Source organism: Procambarus clarkii, chromosome 22 (genome assembly GCF_040958095.1).
Source record: "Procambarus clarkii isolate CNS0578487 chromosome 22, FALCON_Pclarkii_2.0, whole genome shotgun sequence".
NCBI classification, from domain to species: domain Eukaryota; kingdom Metazoa; phylum Arthropoda; class Malacostraca; order Decapoda; family Cambaridae; genus Procambarus; species Procambarus clarkii.
In genome coordinates, this window is record NC_091171.1 from 10,399,680 (window position 1) to 10,421,812 (window position 22,133).

Here is a 22,133-nt window from a genome sequence, read left to right on the forward strand (position 1 = left end):
TTGGAACTATGTTAGCCTGTTTCCACACGTCTGCTACGACTCCTGTACACAGGGATGTCTGAAAGATTGGGAGAAGTGGAATGCTGAGCTCGGATGCAGATTCTCTCGGAACCCATGGTGAAACTCCATCTGGGCCAACTGCTTTATTCCTACTGAGCTCCTTTAGCATATTTTCCAATTCATATCTAGACACACCTATACGCTTTATGTTGTTTTTGGAATTCTTATTGTCTGGTTCTCTGAAGATCTCATTTTGTACAAACACACTTTGGAACTTTTCGTTTAATGTCTCACACATTTCCTTTTCATTTTCCGTGTATCTGTCCGCCATTTTTAACCTCTGAATATTATCCTTTACCTGCAGCTTACTTTTAATGAATTTATAGAAAAAGCCTGGATCTGATTTACATTTGTCTGCTATACCGTTCTCAAAGTCCCTCTCTGCCTCTCTCCTTACTGACGTGTAGTTGTTTCTTGCATCTTTGTATCGCTGGTATGTTTGGGGGTTTGGCCTCTTTCTATAATGATTCCATGCTTTTGTCCTTTGATTTCTGGCCCTCTCACAATTTCTGTTGAACCAACCTTGTTTCCCAGGTTTGCATGTCTGTTTTGGTATGAATGTTTGTGTGCCTTCATCATATATTGTGCAAAATTTGGCATACATCTCGTTTACTTCCTTGCCTAGCAACAAGTGTGTCCAATTATACCCAAGAAAAAAATGTCTAAAGTTCCCCATAGCGTTCTCTCTTGAAATCGAGTTTAACAACTGTTTTACTGTCCCCATTCTCTACTAGATTATAATGCATAGCGTATTTAATGTCCAAGAGGACGTGATCACTTTCCCAAGGGATGAAGGTACTGGAAGGAAGGTTACGTGTGTGTAACATACCTTGTGTGTATGTGTATATGTATATACATGATATGTATATATGTGTATGTGTACTTTTTCTTTCGGAAGACGCTCTGTTCCCTTCTCTGTTGACGGGGCGCTGGGGAAGCAGCTTGCTCTGTTGACTCTCGTATGGTCCCGCCGTTGGTGGGCGCTTTGGTTGTCTTCCGGCCTCTGGTGGCGGCGGACAGCTTCTCCCCCTTTTGGGGGGTTCAGAGCTGGCGGGGTGGGCTTCTTCCCCTGTGCTTCGTCATGTCATCTTAGTGGGTGCGTTGGGGGTGGTCGATCCGCCCCATCCTTCTGGGGTTCCCGTCTGCTCTTTGCAGACATGGGCCTTTTGAATCTGCGGTTCTTCTGGACTTCTTCAGTCTGTGCCCTGGTTTCTATGCCCTCCTCAGAGGACTGTTGTTTCCTGTCCGGCTTCTGTTGGGGCCGGGTGCCTGGATGGTGGCCTTGGACCTCCAGGTCAGTTCTTGGCATGTTCCTCTCCAGTTTTCCGGGACTGGCACAGTTGGTGGTGGGGCTTCAAGCTTGCCGCTTTTGTTGCCTTCCCTATTTTGTAATTGGCACTTGTATTTTATACACGTGTATTTTTGCATCTTTACCTGATCTTGGTGCCCTGTCTGAGTCTGCTTGGGATTCGGTGTCTGGCCTACCTCGACGACTAGCTGGTGTGGGCTCCCAGTCGGTTCGCTTGTCTGCTCGCCAGGGGTGTGGTTCTTTCCAGATCGCCGGGTTTGGTTTCCTGGTGATCTGGAGGCCATTCCATCTCTTTTCGTCCCGGGTTCGGACCTGGGCCTTGTTTAGGGCTATTGGGCCACTCATTGTCTTTCCCTCCAGAAGTGTTACTGCGGCTGTGGTTCCGCCTTCGGCTGTTCATGAGGGGGTCCCGGGTTGCTTGAGCAGTTGTGCGGGAGTCTGAACTTCGACGTGCTGGTCTGCCCGCGGGGTCGGGTTTGGCTTCGGCGTCTGTTTGGTTCCTTTGGAGACTCCCCTTCTGCCTCTTGCAATCGTTGGGTTCGTTCCTCTGGGGATCTTGTGTTGGTACTGCATCACCAGCTTCCTCTTTGGGGTTTTCGGGGTTCCATGCCTTTGCACCTCCCCGAGCCTTCACTCGATGTGTTCACGGACGGGTCGTCTCTTGGCTGGGGCTTTGTGACCAGTGCTCACCAGGTCGGCTGGAGATGGTGGGGTCTGTCCGTCCGTCGTGCTCACAGCACGGTTCGGGAGTTCGTGGCTGTCTAGTTTGCGCTTCGGAGGGTTTGGGTCACTCGGTGCTCTACCATTCAGCTCCATTCTGACTGTTCTCTGGCGGTTCTTGCCGGAACCACAGGGTTTCTCTTAGGTGTTGACTTTTGGGGTTGGTTCCTTAGAGTGGCTCGTTTGCTGGATTCTCGGGGTTTGGCTAACTGTGAGATTCATGTCAGGGGTGTGTCCTGCGTCCTGGCGGACAGCTGTCTCGGTTCATTCATCTGTTCGCGGATTGGCCAGTCATCGCCGACTCGTTTCATTGGCTCTGCTGGACGTATGGACTCCTGGCCATGGACATCTTCGAGTCAGCGTAGTCTAGGCGTCACCCATTTTATGTGGCGCCCTTACCCACCTGCGAGGCGTTCACGGTGGATGCTTTTCGGCAGGACTGGTCGAGGTGAGGGGTACCTGTTCCTCTTCTCCCGGTCCAGCTGTTGCTTCGGTTTCTGGCTCGGCTGCAGCCCATTCCCATGAGAGCAGTCCTTATGGTTCCTTGGTGGCCAGCCCAGCTTTCTTTTCAGACGCTGCTTGATAGGTGTCTGAACCCGGGGCTTTTTCCCGCAGCTCCGCCTCTTTCAGCAGGTTGGATCGGTCCTGTACGTGACTGGTTCGGCCTTCTTTTCGGCTCTTCACGTCTGGTATTTTGACGCGGGTATCACCATCTATGTGGTGTTCAGGTGGCCTTGTTGAGGGTGTCCCACCTGCGAGCTTCGTCTTGGCGACAGTATGATGTTCCTGGTGTTTCTGTGCACTTTTTCTTGCTCTTTGTACGTTGTCTTCTCTTTCGCATTGGGTCGTTTTGTCCTTTCTTGGGTTTTCAGGACTATAGTTATTTGATGTTTCTTACTGTTGCCTCGTTTTGTGCGGCGCTGGTGGAGCCGCTCCGGCTTGCGTTCGAGGTGGACGTCATATCTGCCCCGTTTCGTACCCTTTCTCGTGTTTTGTTTCACCTCCGGCCTGCTCATGCGTCGCCTGCGCTGTCCTGGTCCTTGATCAGGGTGCCTTCTTATCTTCTCAGTTTGTGGTAGCCCCTTTGGTTCAGGTTTCTGCTCTTTGGTACTGGTGGTAGATTTGTACGTGTTAAGCCTTTCTCCGTCCTGGCGACGGTCGAGACGGCTGGTTTCTAGAGGGGTTCTTGGGTTATTAATGCTTGATTGGTTTGGCGGGGGTGCGTCCTGTGTTGTCCGTTGCCCTTTTTGCCGTTACCTGCGTACCGTGTCTGGGGATGCGCTTTGGTTTGATCTGGTTCCCCTCATTCCCTGTTTCAGGGCTCGGGTCTCCCAGGTCATCCGCAGAGTTTTTCAGTCTTCCAGCCTGCGGTTTGTCTTTGCACCCATGCTGTTTAGACATTTGCAGCTTTTGCTGCTGTGTTGGTGACGTCTAGGGCTCATTTCGGGCGCAGGGTATTGAGGGTCGCACAGGTTCTTGGCCGCCCATTCTTTATGCGCGTCTGCTCCTGTGCGTTCTTGTTGCCTTGGGTCGCAGGTTGCAACCTGTTGTCTCAGCTTCGCGTTGCGGAGTTTGTGGCAGCCACCTCCCGGGTTAGCCCTTTCTTTTCCTTCACTTTGGGTATGAAGCTCCAGGGAGCCGTAGGGGCTCCCCACAGAAAACCAGCGTTGAATGTAATGAAACACCATTTTCTGGGTGAGCCCCGGAGGCTCCCTAGCAACCCTCCCTCCCACCGGTCAGCATTTTTTTCACGTTGGTTGAAGCTTAGCTTCCGAACTGAAGCTTTGCAGCCGGAGCGGTAGGTCCGGGGCTCCCCCTCCCCCTCTCGGGGCGGGGAGGGCTGCGCGGACGATCGGCGCGGCAGTAAAGTGTGATGTTTGCTTGTTTCCTTGTGATTGTAGGGAGTTTCTGCCTCTCTGTTTTTTTGTTTTAGTTTTTTACCATGTGGGGTTTGTCATGCCTACCTTCCTGGGTGCCTGACCCTGGTCGATGGCAGATAAGGAAACCCCCAACAACAAGGGGGTTTTCCAGTCCCATTGCTCCCTGAAACATCTCTGAAGGGGCCAGGTTCTGGCGCTGGTCCCTGGTAGGTCTGAACTCCTTAGCTAATGTCCCGGTCTAATATAACATACATTAGCCCGATAAGTTCCAGGGAGCCTCCGGGGCTCACCCAGAAAATGGCGTTTCATTACATTCAACGCTGGTTTTTTGCAAAAATTTTAATTTCGTCAACGGCAAAGCTTCATGATGGAGGCATACTTGAGATTCTCCATCCAAGTTCAGGTCACTTCGCTTTGCTATCTGTTTTTTATTTTCTGCACTATACTGTTATAGAAACTTCAAACCTTTGTTGGTAGTGTAGGTTGTCAAGTGCCATTCAGAAGAGCCACGCTCATGGCTAGCAATAGCACATGGCAATAAACCAATGGAATCCTGATTCATGACGTATCCGTAATCGAATTCAATTCAAATTATTTAACTAACTGAATACATTAATTTCAAGTGAAACCTGTAATACATTAATTAATTAATATTAAAATTGCTTTTTATTTATTTGTGTATTTATTGCAAGTAAATACACAAAAAAGTAAACAGCAATGTTTGATCAGCTTATACGATACTACAAAGATGTAAAGATAAATATAGAACAGGAACCAAAAATAGCACTGATTGTTTAATAATAATTCTGAATCTCATCCAAAAGTGTTGTACCCAATGAAGCTTAAAATTTTTCCAATCAGTTTGGATATCAATTTGCTAGCAGTCATGATCAGTGCACAAAGAAGATGGAGAATCATAATTTAATTTTTTCGATATCGCACCAAGGTATGTCATATTCAGAGTCCTCTGACTGAACTAGGAGTTCAGATCCCAACTTAAATAAAAGTTACTCTTGTACAGAAAAATCTGCTCTATCCAATGGTGTTATTCAAAACCAAATTGGGAATGACGCATATTGAGATATTTTGATATATTCGCAGTGATATTAGCATGGATTGGTAGCTGAATGACTACCCAAACTACTTTTTTGATTACACTGCTGTATTCCGCACCAAAAGTTGCCCTGGTATGCCAAATTTCACACCTCTCTGGGCACTAGTCGTGATTTCACAAAGGGTCAAAGTTGGTAATTTTTGTGGTAATTTACGTAACACTTTAGTGCGCGCGGCACTCGTGAAAAAAAAAGCGCCTTGTGCGCGCGGCGTTCTGCGCGCTCAAGCGTGAACACAAAACAGTGTATAATCTTTTCACGCTCCTAACATCAATTCTCGAGCTACGTTTTTCATTTTGGTATCAATGCGTTGGCAATAAAATTCTCTACAAGATCATATGCATAAAATGTCATTAAAGCATTTGCTATCCCACCACGAAGTAAATAAACACGAAGATGACTCGCCGTGACACCCAAACAAGAAGTAAATGTTCATACTCTTTAGTTTGTTGCCAGCCTCACAGTCATCCTACAGCGCTTATTTTGATATCATTGAACTCGCAATAAAATTCCCCACCCAGACATATGCCTATCAATGTCTAATTATGTTCCGCACGAGTGTGGGAACTGGGCGAAGCGTTAGCCGTGATTTCAGCAGGGACGACACTGTTGTGATGCAGCGCTTTGAAAGTTTATACTTATTTCACTGTCCTGACATTATTTCTCGAGCTACGTATTTCATTTTTATAGCAATGTGTTCAATAGAAAGTTCTATAAGAACATGGGTAGAATTGGCCAACAGAGTGTCAAATAAATTTGCGGCGAATAAAATCTTACGCGTGTTTGTACCCGTGAGCGTAAAAAGTTTTTACTTTGCTCATGTTTTTTCAAGTTTATACTTGTTTCACACCGTTTTTCTTGTTTGTATAGTGTTCAGAATAAAATTCTCTACACAGACATATGCATATAAATGTAGAATCATGATCGCGGCCAACACAAGAGTGAGTGGAGTGGGCGATTACCCTCATTGTGTCACCAACTCAATAGTCTCTCCTCTAAGTTACAATACATTTCCGTTTTCTCAAATAGGCACTGTGCCTATTAGAGAAAACGAAAATTTAATGGAAAACATATTCATACAAACCCCAAGTCGATCGAGTAGTAAATACCCACTATAACACGGTCCGTAAATTTACGTCGTGATCTGACAAGCGCTTATCTAAACCGCCCGTAATTCCAAGTGAAGTTCTCAGAAAAGTGTTAACGGGACGAGAGCCCATTCAATATGGACCTGTTATTTAAGAACCAAAGCAGATTGAGCTCTAATATTTTGAAGTGTTATTTGGGGTCTAGGACTATCTTACTACAAAATTTCATGGCATTTGGAGAGGGTCGAGTCGGAGCCATAAGTGACTTTTTGGTGATTTGAGATGGAATGACCCTGGTACATCCCTTGTTCCTGTTTTACCTGTGGATAGATATTTTCAGAGGGCCACCAAGAGGCTCCTCCCAGAAAACCAGCATTGAATGTAATGAAACAACTCTTTCTGGTAGAACTCCAGTAGCTCCTTGACTTCCTACCAGATTCGTTGTCCATTGTGGGGAAATTCTTCCAACATATAGTTTACTATAATCATAAATTAATTAAATAATCTAGATGAATTTTATTGGAGTAGACTGCATAAAATTGATAGTTGGATAATTCCACTTCCACACCTTTTGGGGGGGTAGATCTAATACTGCTAGATCTACCTAATGAATATAATATGTTACCTAATTTCATTACATTAACCCATGTGTTGCTCAAGGCTAATTATAATTAGCATTTGTCACCCACAGGTGCATACCAAAAAAAATATATATTTTTGCTTCTAAACCTGTTAATGTGTGCTCTCTGATCATGGGAAAAATATTAAAAAAATCGTAAGTGGCATATATTGCCCGCTATAGGGTGGGGAAGTCTGGCAAAAAAACAGGCGCTGACTCAGCGTGCGTCCCAGATGGCCTGTTGCTCCCAGCTGTCAGGCAGGAGTGGCCACAGAGATAATTACCTAATTATTTCAATGTCTCTGATTTTTTTTTCATAGTTTTTCTGGGGGGAGCCCCGTCGGCTCCCCGGAGCTTTACCGGCTGATATGCTAATGTCAGACTTTGGCATCAGTCATGTGTATGGAGTTCTAGGGCCTACCGGGGACCACGAGCCAGAACCTGGCCCCCTCAGAGAGGCAAGGGGAGCAATGGCCTATAGAAACCCCTGTGTGGTTGGAAGCATTCTATGTCTGCCATCGACCGGGTCAAGCATCCAAAAAGGTAAGCATTCCAAAACAAACCTCTATTCTGGTGAAAATTGCTACCTAAGCCGAACTAGTGAATAGAACTCTTCAACAGAAAACAAGGAAACTAGTATGACGTCATACGTCACCGCGCCGCTGTCTGCGCAGCTCCCCCCTCCCCGGGAGGGGGAAGGGGGAGCCCCAGACCTCCCACGCCGGCTATCCACCCATCAGTTCTTCGGCTGATGCTATAGGCAATGGTTATGTGCTCCGGCTCCAGTGGTTGTTTCAGCACTGTACCTAGAGTGTGGTGTCTGTTTTCTAGGTGGTGCGTGAGCCGGGAGTGATTCTTCAGTACTCGGGCTGCATGCGCCTAGGGATCCCTTCCCTAGGTGCCCTGTAAGTACTGCCCTTGGGGCTTGGGGCCACCTTCCACAAGTTCCTTGGGTCCTGCCCCTGCTTGGCCGTTTACTGCTTGGTTTTCGGCCGCTCTTTGTGTGCTCAGGTGTTCTGTCTCCCTTGTTCGCCTTAGAGTAAGGGGCAGTGTTTGCACTGGTGGGGCGCGGGGTACTGTGCAGCTTGTCTTTACCAATCATAGCGGCCGGCTCTGTTCCGCTTGGATACGCTGTCCTCTTGCGGGGTTTTCTTTTTCTTTTTGTTTATCTACCTGGTGGGGGGTCTGTCTTCGTTCTTGCCCCTTGTGTTCTGAGTATTTTCTGGTGGTACCCCTGCTAGGTCCCCGTGAGTGTACACGTCCCGGGGGTTCAGCTCTTAGAAAGTTGTTTGGTAGCTTTGGGTGCCGGTTAGCAGTACCCTGCCTGGGATTACCTGAGCGCGAGTCCTCTTAAAGTAAACGCTCGGGACCCTGGGAAACCCCTGGGGGCGCGCGGGTCCGATGGATGTGACCCCAGAGTCCCCCCCTCGCTTCCAGCGAGTTTGAGGGTTGCTCTCACCTTTTGTCTCTGGGTGACTCTCTGTTTTGCCTCCGTCTGCTGCCTGTGGGGTCGGTGACACCTTCGACCCGGAGTCCTGCGAGTTTGGTTGCTTGTTGTGGCTCGGTTACCCAGTTGTGCTAACAAAGCGGGTGCGGGCAGCAGGGGCGTTGCACTTGAGCCTTGGTGGTGGCAACTTTCTCATGGTTTCCTCCCCGGGAGCCCCGGGGCTGCCCCGTTGTAGTTCGTTTAGGGACTTGGGGGTGTTGGTTGCTTCGGTTCCATCCACGCCCCCTTGTCTTTCCCCTGGTTCACCCTTCCTGCCTGCATCCGGTTCCTTACCGTCTGTAGGTTCGGGGCGGGGTTTTTGGTGGTGTTGAGACTCGGGCAGTCTCAGGGAATTCCCCTTCCGGGGTAGTGACGGGGGCAATTTGGGCCTGTTCCTCCAGCCGTGTTGTATGAGTCTGCCAGTGGGCTCCCTTCCTTAGTGTTTTCACGGCTGCCCCGGTTTTCTGGTACGGCCGGGGCTTTGGGGGAACGGCTCGGCCCCGGGGCTGGGGAGGGGCTGACTTGGGGGGGGCCTTGGCCCCGTTAGACCCCGTGGGGGTTTTTATCCCCCTCTAGGCGGGGCTTGTGGTTACGCGGAGTGGGGTCTTTCCTCTCCACTCGCCGTACGTGCTGTTGGACGTCGGCCCCTCCCCGGGCTCGGTTCCTTGGCCTTTGAGTCGGTTGGTTCCGTCCTGTGGGTGGATGTTTCCTCCCCCCCCCTCTTTGGGACGGTGTTTTTGTCATGTTTCCCCGTTCGATGGGGTTCTGCGTGACTTCTGATCTCGGGTGCACCTGCGCCTTCGTGTGCCTTCGGGACTAGCATTGGCTTCTGTGTTCTCGAGGGTACGGGAAGGTTTTTCGCTACTTCCCGCATTATTGGAACGTCTGTCGGCTCCTCGTACTTGTCGCCCTGTTGGGCTGCTTGTCGCCCTGTTGGGCTACTTGTCGCCCGGTTGGGCTACTTGTCGCCCGGTTGGGCTACTTGTCGCCCGGTTGGGCTGCTTGTCGCCCGGTTGGGCTGCTTGTCGCCCGGTTGGGCTGCTTGTCGCCCGGTTGGGCTGCTTGTCGCCCGGTTGGGCTGCTTGTCGCCCGGTTGGGCTGCTTGTCGCCCGGTTGGGCTGCTTGTCGCCCGGTTGGGCTGCTTGTCGCCCGGTTGGGCTGCTTGTCGCCCGGTTGGGTTCCTTTTTGGGCTCTTTGCTTCTTTGGCCGGTTTTCTTGTTCCTGCTTCCTCTTTTGGCTCCTTTTCTCGTGCAGTAGTCCTGGCTGGTGCCTTCCCGCAGGGAGGGTGTGCGGTTCGGCCAGCATGTTATGCGCATGCGCCGTGGAGTTTGTTTTGGTCTGGGCGGTGTTTCAGTGCTGGGGTTTGGCGCCCTTTTTTGCTACAGTGCTACGCCTCTCGTTCTTCTCCCTGGCTGCGGTATGTGCCCCTTCGCGCCGGGGGTGTCCTGGTTCCCAGTTGTGGGGAGGACACCGCGGTTTTCCCTGTGTCATGGGTATAGACCGCCTCCTTCGCCTCCGTTCTCCTGCGGGTCCGGCTCTGGCGTCTTCACCTGGCGGTGCTCCCAAGTTCTTCTGGGCACGGTTGAGTCGTGTCAAGTTTGTGCCACCATTCGCCAGGTGAGTTTGTGCGGTCTGGCGTCTTTTGGCCGGGCGCTGGATGCGGCGGTGTTTATATACCTGTCTTTATTTAGGTATATTTTGTACGACTGAGACCATTCGCACACCAGTGACTGTCCCTTTATCACTCCTTCCTGTCCCCCTCATGTGCATGTCCAACCCATGCTGGAGTCATTCAGGGGACCCTCCCTTTTTAATGTTGTGAGGTGTGGGGGTTATAGGGTTGGTTCTGTACTCACCTGGTAAGGCTCCTGGCTGTGCTTGCAGGATTTGAGCTCTGGCTCTTGGGTCCCGCCTATCTGGTAGAACTTGCGGGATAGTACCAGTGGAGTGCAGTGGTGCTGTTGGCACTTTTGGGGAACACTGTATTACCATCAGTGGTCTGTGCTTGTTACACGACCTACTTGCGAGCATAAGCCTTCTTGCTGGTTCGTCCGTGGACTTCCAGGGCGCACTGGCCTGTTTTCGTATGGCAGTTCCGGCCCGTCCTGGTTGTGGGGATATGTGGGCCGGTGGACTGCTCCTCGCAGCTGCCTGGTGGGCCATCCTCTGGCCGGTCTGGCCTGACCTTGGGCCGGGCTTCAGGTGTAAAAGCGCTCCCAGTACCTCATCCAGCAGGTATCGAGCGGGGTTTCTCCGCCGTCGGTCGCCTGGTGCAGGTTTCTGGGCCTGCAGGGTTTTGTTGTCTCCGTTGGCCCTGTCTGGGGTCGGCCTGCTCCGTTCTCTGCCTTTGCAGAGGGGAGTTGCTATTTACATGTTGCATGTTGCAGTGGTGCCTGTTGCGGCTGCTGCACATGTGCATTGGTACCGTGTTTCACGGTGGCGTGTCCTTGTTCCTGTGTCCGGTTGTGGAGTGGCACTTTGCTGCCGTTTTGTGCCTGGGGATTGCGTGGGGTTTTTGTCCCTGCCTGATTGTCCACCCCTGGTTGTTCTCCTGGTTTTTTTTGTGCTTCTGCTCTTTCTTCCTGCCTCCTCTGCAGCAGGGATGTTCTGCGTGTGTTCTTAGGCGTTGGTCAGCCTGTGTCCTGTGATGTGCTTCTTTGTCTCGGTCTATTGCAGTTGTTCGTGCCCCTTTGTTTGGGTCCTGTTCTGGCGGCGACCCTTCCGCCTTCTTTGGTTTTCCTAGCTTGCCCTGCCGGTTGTTTTTTTTTGGGGAGGGGGGGGGGGTTTCTTGCGATGTCTCGCGTCGGACCCGTCGTTTCTGAACTCCTGGCGGGCTTGCATGCTTTGGGGAGTTTTTCTGTTCGGTAGACGTTCCATCTCCTTGTGCCGCCTGGGTTTCGGTGGTCGCGCCCGAGATCTTCTCGCGGCTCCGCCTTTTCCTGGGCTCGGGGGGGGGGGGCCTTGTCGGGGCTGCTTATGTTCTGCCTCGTGGTCTCGCCTCCGGTTGGTGGTCGGGTGGCTTCGTGGTAGGTGTCCCACCTGCGTGCTTCTCTTGGCGGCAGTATGGGGTATTTTGGCGGTCCTTCCTTTTCCTGTCCCTTCTTAGGTGGTTACTCTTGTTCGCTTGGTTTACTCTCGGCTTGGTTTTCTAGTGGGGGTTGGGGGCCGTCGTCTTGCCACATACTGTCGCCTCTTTTCGTGCGGCGCAGGCGGAGTCGCATCAGCTTGCTTTCGGTCTTGGTGTTGCTTCTGTACCGTTAGTCAGCTGTCTTGTGCGTCGTTTCACCTCCGGCCTGTTCGTGCGCCGCTTGCACCATCCTGGTCTCTGGTCAGCGTGCTCTGTCTTCTCCTCGGTTGGTAGTGCCCCTTCGGTTCCGGTGTGTTTTTTCGTCGACTCTTTCCTTTGGGCCTTTGCCTCTGGGGGTCGAGTCGCTGAGTTTTCTTGCTCCTTCGGTTTTAGCGTTTTGGTTGTTTGATGGCAGCAGTCTCCATCTTTTCTGGCGCGGGGTGGGGCTGCTGCATTCTGGAGGGGTCCAGGGTTTGTTGGTGCTTTGTTGGTCGGGCCGGGGGTGTGTCGTTTTTGTGTTCAGTGGCGGCCCTCCGCTGTTGTTTGCTTGCCACAGCGTTTGGGTCCGGAGCGCGTTTTGCGTTGATCCGGTTCTGTTCTTCCCTGTTCGCGGGTGATAGTGTCCCGGGTGGTCAGCGGTGTTCTTGCGGCTAAGCTGCCTGTGTTCTTCCCTCATGCCTGTGGCGTTCGTGGCTTTGCTGCTCTCGCTGCCGTCTGGGCGACGTGGCCTTGCAGTCTTTCGGGCATGGATTTTTGGTGTTCGTGCAGGGGCCTTGCTGCTCGTGGTTCTAGTGTTGTTCCCGGGATTTTCGGGGCTGTGGCGCCTTGGGTTGGCGTTTGCTGCCGGTTGTCTCGCCTCCTTGGGGGGTGCGTGGTGTCCGCCTCCCGGTTTTGTCCCTTTAGACCTTCCTCTGTGGGTAGTTAGCTCCGGGGAGCCGACGGGGCTCCCCCCAGAAAACCAGCGTTGAATGTAATGAAACGCCATTTTCTGGGTGAGACCCGGAGGCTCCCCGGCAACCCTCCCTCCCTCCGGTCGGCGTTTTTCGCGTGTTTTGACATCCAGCCTCAGAACTGATGGGTGGATAGCCGGCGTGGGAGGTCTGGGGCTCCCCCTTCCCCCTCCCGGGGAGGGGGGAGCTGCGCAGACAGCGGCACGGTGACGTATGACATCATACTAGTTTCCTTGTTTTCTGTTGAAGAGTTCTATTCACTAGTTCGGCTTAGGTAGCAATTTTCACCAGAATAGGGGTTTGTTTTGGAATGCTTACCTTTCTGGATGCTTGACCCGGTCGATGGCAGACATAGAATGCTTCCAACCACACGGGGGTTTCTATAGGCCATTGCTCCCCTTGCCTCTCTGAGGGGGCCAGGTTCTGGCTCGTGGTCCCCGGTAGGCCCTAGAACTCCATACACATGACTGATGCCAAAGTCTGACATTAGCATATCAGCCGGTAAAGCTCCGGGGAGCCTCCGGGTCTCACCCAGAAAATGACGTTTCATTACATTCAACGCTGGTTTTTTGCTGTAATATTATTCAATAGTGTGTAGTGTGGTATATTTATATAATAAAATGAGTGAATCATCGCTGTACTCAAAATTATGGTGTGCATATTGTTGATTCAATTATTATGTTCATCAAACAGTGAACAAATACTTTTGTGGTTGTTACACTGTATATACAGGTTATATATAAGTATCTGCATGTTTTGTTCACCATAACGGACCACTAAGTTGGTATTATGAGTCAAAACGCAACGAGGAGTGACCGCCACACGCCAGCCACTCACTCCCTCAACACCTCACTCTCCCACATTCTCCCACCATACTGTTTTTGCTTTTATTCACTATATACAGACGTTATATATAAGTATCTACATGTTTTGTTCACCATAACTGTACAACTAAGTTGATATAGTTAGTTCAGGCACTAAGAGACGTCGCTACACACAGTCAGCTGGCGGCTGCCTCCTTCACACATTCAAGGTCAGGCGCACTAAAATTTCACCCCCAACAATACTGTTTGTGGTGTTATTACCCTATATACAGATGTTATGTATAAGTATCTACATGTTTTGTTCACCATAACTGTTCAACTAAGCTGATATAATGCCCAAAAAGCATAGTGGCCACCCCTACCAACATGACAAATCATGCAGATGTTGCCACCCTCATCACCAAAATGGCTTCTCCCCCACACTTCTTTTGCTGTTATTACACTGTATATACACGTTATATATAAGTATCTACATTCGTGTTCACCATAACAAACCACTAAGTTGGTATGCTGAGTGGTAGTGGCAGCCAGCGGCAACCCACCACTGGCGGCCACTCCCGCCCGCCCTCACCTTACCTGACTCGCCACTATTCTCCTCCAACCATACTGTTTTAGTTTTTTTTATACAGACGTCATATATAAGTATCTGCACGTTTTGTTTACCATAGCGAACAACTAAGCTGGTATAGTGAGTCCAGATAGTAAAAGATGGTCACACAGAGTCAGTAGACAATGCTACCTCCCTTCCCACCAAGATTACTTCTCCCACTACAGTGCTAATTATCACAACAATCCTGATATTATCAGAATCCTGGTCATCAGGGATCAGTCAGGGGTCTTTCTGTAATATCATTGCTAAATAATAGCATGAACATGTATATTATGGCATTTTTAGGCAATGCTGTGTTCACAAGCTGAACAGCAGGCGCTGTGAGCTTATGCTACGTGCATCAGGCTTGGTGGCTCACTCAATACTGAGGCCCCTCACACCCGGGAATTTGGCCCACAATTTAAAAAAAAATGGCGTCTGTTTACAAGAGCCCTGATGAAGGTGAGGTGAACCCCGTGTATCCGTGGGTCATTTAAATCTTGTGTAGTACTCTAATACATCATATGATGGGATGCACATTTTATAGCAAGTCACTCAACCCCATCATATGATGTGTTGCGCAACTTAAGGGTTAAGCACAGGATTGTTCATTCCATAGAAAAATATCCCTAGTTACTTCTTACACATATGGTGCCCATATCTTAAGAAGCACATCAACAAACTGGAAAAGGTGCAAAGACATGCTACTAAGTGGCTCCCAAAACTGAAGGGCAAGAGCTATGAGGAGAGGTTAGAAGCATTAAATATGCCAAAACTAGAAGACAAGAAAAAGAGGTGATATGATCACTACATACAAAATAGTAACAGGAATTGATAAAATCGATAGGGAAGATTTCCTGAGACCTGGAACTTTAAGAACAAGAGGTCATAGATATAAACTAGCTAAACACAGATGCCGAAGAAATATAAGAAAATTCACTTTCGCAAACAGAGTGGTAGACGGTTGGAACAAGTTAGGTGAGAAGGTGGTGGAGGCCAAGACCGTCAGTAATTTCAAAGCGTTATATGACAGAGTGTTAGGAAGACGGGACACCACGAGCGTAGCTCTCATCCTGTAACTACTTAGGTAATTACATCTAATGGAATACAGTATTTAATTTGTTGTGAACTGTATGGTTTTTAATTCTAGTTCATATCAGTTATTCTTCACCAATTGGTATTAGTTAGATGGTAAATTTTTAGATTGCTTTACCATGGGCTTACTGAAACAGTATTGATATTTTCTTTTTTAGAATGACCGCAAGACCTGGTTGGCCAAAGCCCCAAGAGAAGAAAAAGAACCTAAACCTCCAAATGCACAAATCTTGACTGTACCTTTACAAGGTAAGTGTCTTGGCTTTCTTTTTTTTTTATCAGATTCAGTTGTCGATTTTTATTTATTGATATTTCTTCTGAAATTAATTACTTATAATTGAGTCACTTTATTTGTAATATATTAAAATTACATTTTTTTCTGTGGAGAGCCCCTTCAGCTTCCCGGAGCTATACAGAGCTGATGTGTATATATTAGACAGTGGCAACAGTCAGTCCTCTATGTTTTATGCTTCCATCGACAGACAAATGGGCAAAAAAGTTTCTTTCACCCTGATGCCCCTGTTACCCAGCAGCAAATAGGTACCTGGGAGTTAGACGGCTGCTACGGACTGCTTCCTGGGGGTGTAACAAAAAGGAGGCCTGGTCGAGGACCGTACCGCGGGGACGCTAAGCCCCGAAATCATCTCAAGATATCCTCAAGATAACCACCACCTCCCTGAGAGGGGAAATGGGGGAACCCCAGTCCTCCCGCACTGGCTACTTAACAGTTCTGAGGCTGTGGTGTTGAATGGCGGTCGATCAACTCTGGCTCCATCCTTTGAGCATCAGCCTTAGTGTTCTTTTGCTGTGTGGTGGTGTGTGAGCCAGGTGTAATTCTAAAAGTACTGGGGCTGCATGCACCTAGGTGCCCTGTAAGTTTGGGGTTACCTTCCACAAACTGTTCAGGGACTGCCTCTGCTGGGTTTTTTTTGGTTTCCCCACCCTTGGGATTAGCTGGGGGGTTTTCCTACCACTGTTTGGCCTTGGGTAGGAGATAGTATCATCGCTGGCATGGGTGCAAGGTAGTGCAGCTGTCTTATAATACGCATAGTGGCCGGTTCTGTTCCTCCTGGAGATGTGCTTTTGTGGTGTGTTTATTTTCTTATGTTTTGTTTTGCCTGGTGAAGGTCTGCCTAATGTGGCTGTAGGACCACTTGTATTATTTGGTTGGGCCCTCCGCTAGGTCACCCGTGATTGCATACATCGCAGGGGTTCAGCGTTTTGATTGTTTGGGCGTCTGACAGCTGAGTGGACAGCGCTTCGTATTCGTAGTCCTGAGATTCCGGGTTCGATCCCCGGCGGAGACAAATGGGCAAAATGTTTCTCACCCTGATGCACCTGTTACCTAGCAATAAATACTATTGGTACCTGGGATTTAGACAGCTGATATGGGCTGCTTCTTGGGGGATGTGTAACAAAAAAGAGGCCTGGTAGAGGACCGGGCCACGGGGATACTAAGCCCCGAAATAATCTCAAGAAGATAACTCAAGATAGGTAATTCTGGGATAACCTGTTAGTAGTACCTTGCCTGGGCTTCCCTTAGCAGTCAGCCTAAGGGCCCTGGAAACCCTCATTGGGGCTCATTGGTCCAATGGATGTGTCCTCTGAGTCCCATCTCGCTTCATGTGAGTTTGAAGATTGCTCTGTCACCTTGTCTCAGGGTGACACTCACTGTTTTTTGCCATGCTGCCTGTTGGGTCGATGATACCTTTGACCCGGAGTCCTGCGAGTGGTGTTCCTTACTTGTACTCCAGTTCACCCAGTTCACTACTATTGATATTTGGGTGCAGGCAGCTAAAGTGAACTCCCTCTAATCCCAAGGAAACAAGCAAACGTCACACTACACTGCTGCGCCGCTTGTCCGTGTAGCCTTCCCGTCCTCGAAAGGGGGAGGGGGGGAGGTCCAGACCTCCCCCGCGCCAGCTACTCATGCCTTCAGTTCGTAAGCTAATGTCAACCGGGACAGACACTTCCCTGGCCTCAAATTCCTTGGCGGTGTTTTACCTTCGTGGCAATCTCTGCTGTGTTCTTGTTCTGCGTGGTGGCCAGGAGTTACTCATCAGTACCGGGGCTGCATGCGCTTAGGGTCTTCCTACCTTAAGCGCCCTGTGAGTACTGTCCTTGTGTGTTAGGGTTCTCTTCCCTGGGGCATTTGGGAACCATTTCCGTAGAGGTTTTTGCTGCTTGACATTTACTTCATCGGTGGGGCTGGGGTTTTGGGGCCCTTATTTGGCCTTGGGTAGGAAGTAGTATTGTGCTGGTTGGGGCATCAAGGTGTTGGCAATTGTGCAGCCTGCCTACCTAAGTGACAGCCAGTTCCTGTTTCATCTCGGGATGCTGTACTTTTGCGGGTTTTTTATTTTCTTTGTTTCAAATTGCCTGGTGGGGTCTGCCTAGTGTGACTATAGTTCCACTGATGATATTTTGGTGGCCCTCTGTTAGGCCCCCGTGATTGTACATGTCGCAAGGGTTTCAGTGTTGTCCTCTTTCCCTTGTTAGCTTGGGTGTTAACTGGTTAGCAACATCTTTCCCAGGCTTCCCGTAGTCAACACCCAGTGGCCCCTGGTAAACCCTGTTGGGCTCGGTGGAACAATGAATGTGTCTTCCGGGTTCCAGCCCGCCTTGTGTGGGATTGAGGGTTGCTGTGTGCCCTTGTCTCAGGGGTGACAGTCACCTCTTTTGCTTCCGTCATGCATGCATGTTGGGTTAACGACACCTTAGACCTGGAGTCTTGAGTCGTGTTCTCTGCATGTTCTCCAGTATTATTCTGATATTACTGTTCGGGTACAGGCAGCATCCACATTGCATGCTCGGTTTAGGTTGCTGCAACGCGCTAGGTTGATTTCCCGCCTGGATGCCCTGCTTTGGTTACAGCGACGTGAACCTGGGGGCATTAGTCACTTCGACTTTGGTTCTTCCCCCTGTTGTTCATTCTGCAACCCCCCCTCCCTCCTGCTTCCGGATCATTCCAAATGTCTGAGGGTTTCAGAGTCGGAGCAGGGTTTAGTTGGTAATGAGACTCGGGCAGCTTTGGAGGGGGGGGGGGCTGCCCCATTAGGGTCAGGGATGGGGGCATTTGACTCTGTTCCTCCTGCTGAGGCTTCTGGGTCCCACCAGCAGCCCCCCTCCCCCCCCCTCTTGTCAGCCTTTCCCCTGGACTCTGCCTTTTCTTCATGGGTAGAGGGTATGGAGGACTGCTACACCCCGGGTCCCGAATTGGGGGATCTCGGGGCTGGGTAGGAGTCAACCTGGGGGCCTTGGACCCCCCTTTGACCCCGCTTGGGTGATAGTGCTTTTTTTCACAGGGCTTGTTGCTGAGGGAGGGTTTTTGTACCCCCCTTCTCTGTATGAGTATGATTTGGGTTCGGCTCCTCCCCGGGTTCGGTTCCGGACCCCTTTGGGTACCTTGACCCCATCTTTCCGGAGGTTTTCTGCTTTTCTTAACTCCACGAGGAAGGTTCGAGAGGCTCTTGCTGCATACCTCCTGCGAGCCCCAGATTCTGCCTTTATTATGGATTCATCCTCTTTTGAGTTCGGTTCTTCCCTTTTTTGGGTGCATTTAGGGGTTCCGGAGTCTTCCTGGCAGGCAGACTGCCCTTTCTTTTCGTTGGGGGTGGCATGGGTTCTGTTGGTCCTGCACACTTGAGCGGCGAGAAACATCTACCATTCTGCAGGTTTACCTGGGGGACGAGTTTGAGCGCCTTAATGCGTACTTGTTTGCCCCTGTGCTTTCTCGGGATGTTGGCTTTGTACAGCTTCACGTGCAGGTTCCTTCCCTTTCGGCGTCCTTAGTTGCAGAGGATTTGTGCGCCCATGGGCATTTGGCTTCGGTCTTACGCTTCTTTTCCCTTCTCGAGCTGTCTTCTGTCTGGCTTGAGGAGGATGTGGAGGTGTTGAGTGTCGAGCCTTCGTCTGGGGTGCTGTCCTCGGCAGCTAGGGTGTCGGCCCCACTGTTGAAGATCTTTGTTCCTATTCTAAAGGAGGCGGTGTTTCTGTTCTTTGCTTCTCGCCTCGCGTTCTGTCAGGCTGTGTTCGACCTCTCTTTGAAATTCGCTTGGGCCCTGGCTCTCAGGTTTTCGTTTCCGTTTTGCCTGTTGCTGTTTGCAGAGGCTGCGGTCATGCAGTTTCTGCATGCGGCTTCGTTTAATTGTCCTATGTCGAACTTGTTGGTTCTCTAGGGTGGCAGTTCTTGCCCTTCTCGGAAGGGTTGTGCCAGGGCTTGGGATTCTGCTAGTTGAGGTGGGTCATTGGTGCCAGCTTCTGAGCCGACATTGCTTTCAGAGCTGGCTTTGTCTGGTTGGTGCGGTGATCACTCTGTTCGGCAGTCGGCTTCTCGTTAGGGGTGTTGGCCGTTTTGCGGTTCGCCCCATTGACGGGCCATTGAAGGCAAGTCCGCTGTTTGCTCAATCTTGGTCCCACAATTTGTGGGTGTTTATGGTGGTGTCATCCGGCCTGTGATGGCGTTGGGCGGCTCCTCCTCCTTCGGGGCTGACAGGGGCTGGCTTCTTCCCCTGCGCTTCGTCAGATCATCATGGAATGGGTGCATTTGAGCGTGGTCGAAGCAACCCTGTCCCTCAGGTGGGTTTCCCACCTGTTTCCAGTGCCGAAACGGGACTGTGCGGATCTGCGGTTCATTCTGGACTTGTCCCGTCTGAACCCCTGGATTCTTTGCCTCTCCTTTCAGATGATTACTCTGTCTCAGGTCCGGCTTCTGTTGGAGCCGGGTGCCTGGATGGTGTCCCTAGGCCTCGAGGACACTTATTGGCATGTTTCTATTGATTCGGATTTCAAGGACTGGTTAGCTTTCGCGATGGGGTGTCAAGCTTACTGCTTTCGTTGCCTTCCTTTTGGCTTGAATCTGGCACCACGTGTATTCTGGCCAACCTCGAGGACTGGCTACTGTGGGCTCCCAGTTAGTCCGCTTGTCTGCTCGTCGGGGATTTGGTTTTTTCCCAGCTCGCTGGGTTCGAGTTCCTGGTGAACTGGAGGACGTCCCATCTGATTCAGTCTCGGGTTCAGGCTTGGCTGGGTTTTGTTTGGGACTCTCAGATTGCTTACTCTTCTCACTCACTCCAGAGGCATTGCTGTGGCTGCAGTCCCACCTTCGGCTGTACCTGGGGGGAGGGTCAAGGGTCACTCGGCAGTTGCTCGAGCAGTTGTGTGGGAGTCTGAACTTTGCTGTGCTGGTCTACCCGCCGGGTCGGGTTTGACCAGCGTCTGTTCTGGTTCCTTCAGGGATGCCCCTTGCATCTGTCTCGCGATTGCTGGGTTCGTCCTCTGGGGGCCTTGCATCTGTTACTGTGTTGCGGCTTCCTCTTCAGGGTTTTCGGGGTTCAGTGCCTTGGCAGCTACCCAAGCCCTCGCTTGATGTGTTCATGGATGTATCGTCTCTTGACAGGAGCTTTGAGACCAGTTCTCACTAGGCCAGCCAGGGAGCAGGTGGCAGGGAGAAGGTGTCTGTCCTTCTGTCGGGCTCACGGCACAATGCGGGAGTTAGCGATGGTCTGGTTTTTGCTTTGGGGGGTTCGGGTCGCTCGGGGTTTGACCGTCCGGCTCCATTCGGATTGTTCCACGGTGGTTAACCATAACCACCCATAATAGGTAAATAAATGCATAAATGCCTATGCCCATAATAGGTAAACAGCATGTCAAGGATTTGGGAATAATGATGTCTGACTATCTAACGTTTAGGGAGCACAACCAAGCAAATATTGCGTCGGCCAGAAAAATGATAGGATGGGTTACGAGAACATTCAAATCCAGGGATCCCATCACGATGTTTGTACTCTGTAAGTCACTTGTGTTGTCCTGTCTTGAGTACTGCTCAGTACTCGCTTCCCCCTTCAGAGCAGGAGAGATTGCTGAAATAGAGGTAATACAAAGAACATATACGGCACGCATAGATGCGATAAAGCACCTAAATTATTGGGATCGTCTCAAAGCTCTCCAAATGTACTCTCTAGAAAGGAGACGAGAGAGATACCAAATAATATACACATGGAAAATACTGTAAGGCCAGGTCCCTAATCTACAGAGTAAAATAACAATGTACTGGAGTGAACGATATGGAAGAAAATGCAGAATAGAACCAGTGAAGAGCAGGGGTGCCATAGGCACAATCAGAGAACACGGTATAAACATCAGAGGTCCGTGGTGGTTCAACGTCCTACCAGCGAGTATAAGAAATATTGCCGGAACAACCGTAGACATCTTCAAGAGAAAACTAGATAGTTTTCTAAAAGAAGTTCTGGACCAACCAGGCTGTGGTGGGTATGTGGGCCTGCGGCCGCTTCAAGCAACAGCCTGGTAGACCAAACTCTGACAAGTCAAGCCTGGCCTTGGGCCGGGCTTGAGGGGTTGAACAACTCCCAGAACCCCCATCAAGCAGGTTCTCTTCGGTCCTTGACTCTTTGGGGCTGGTTGCTTTGAGTGGCTCGTCTGCTGGCTTCTCGGGGTTTGGCTCTCGATGTGGTTCATATCCAGAAAGTGTACAAAGTCCTGGTGGACGGCCTGTCTCGGTTCATTCCCCTGTCCACGGAATGGACGATCGACGCCAACTCCTTTCTGTCCGGCTCTGCCGGATGTACGGACTCTTGGAAGTGGACCTCTTCACGTTGGCATGGTCTCGGCGTCTCTGGATCTATGTGGCGACCTTTGTCGACTGCGAGGCTGTGGCGGTGGATGGCCTTTCGGTAGGACTGGTTGAGGTGAGGTTACCTGTACCTCTTTCCCTGGTCCAGCTGCTGCTTCGGGTTCTAGCTTGGTTGGAGTCCTACCCAGGGAGAGTAGTCCTTGTGGCCCCTTGGTGGCTGGCCCAGCCTTGGTTTCAGGCGCTGCTTGCTCATGTGCAAACCAGGGCATTTCCTGTGGCTCCGCCTCTTTCAGCAGGTTGGACCGGTCCAGTACGTGGCTGGTTATCTTGAGGTTATCTTGAGATGATTTCGGGGCTTTAGTGTCCCCGCGGCCCGGTCCTCAATCGGGCCTCCACCCCCAGGAAGCAGCCCGTGGCGGCTGACTAACACCCAGGTACCTATTTTACTGCTAGGTAACAGGGACATAGGGTGAAAGAAACTCTGCCCGTTGTTTCTCGCCGGCGCCTGGAATCGAACCCAGGACCACAGGATCACAAGTCCAGCGTGCTACCCGCTCGGCCGACCAGCTCCCAACTGGTTCGGTCTTCTCCTCTGCTCTTCGCCTCTGGTCTTTTTGATGTGGGTTTATCACCATTTGTATGGTGATCAGGTGGCTTCTTTGATGGTGTCCCACCTGAGAGCTTTGTCTCGGCGGCAGTATGAAATTTCCTAGCTTTTATTCGTCATTTTCTCTTTCTCCGT

At 50.6% G+C, this 22,133-nt stretch overlaps 1 protein-coding gene across 11 annotated transcripts in view; it reads left to right on the forward strand.

Moving 5' to 3' along the window:
• LOC123756986 (uro-adherence factor A) overlaps positions 1-22,133 on the forward strand; it is a 97,497-nt gene that overhangs the window by 56,136 nt on the left and 19,228 nt on the right. For all 11 annotated transcript variants that reach the window (XM_069329438.1, XM_069329433.1, XM_069329431.1 and 8 more), the window contains one exon: positions 14,958-15,048. In XM_069329438.1, coding sequence (XP_069185539.1) covers positions 14,958-15,048 — 91 coding nt within the window. The remainder of the gene's footprint in view (positions 1-14,957; positions 15,049-22,133) is intronic.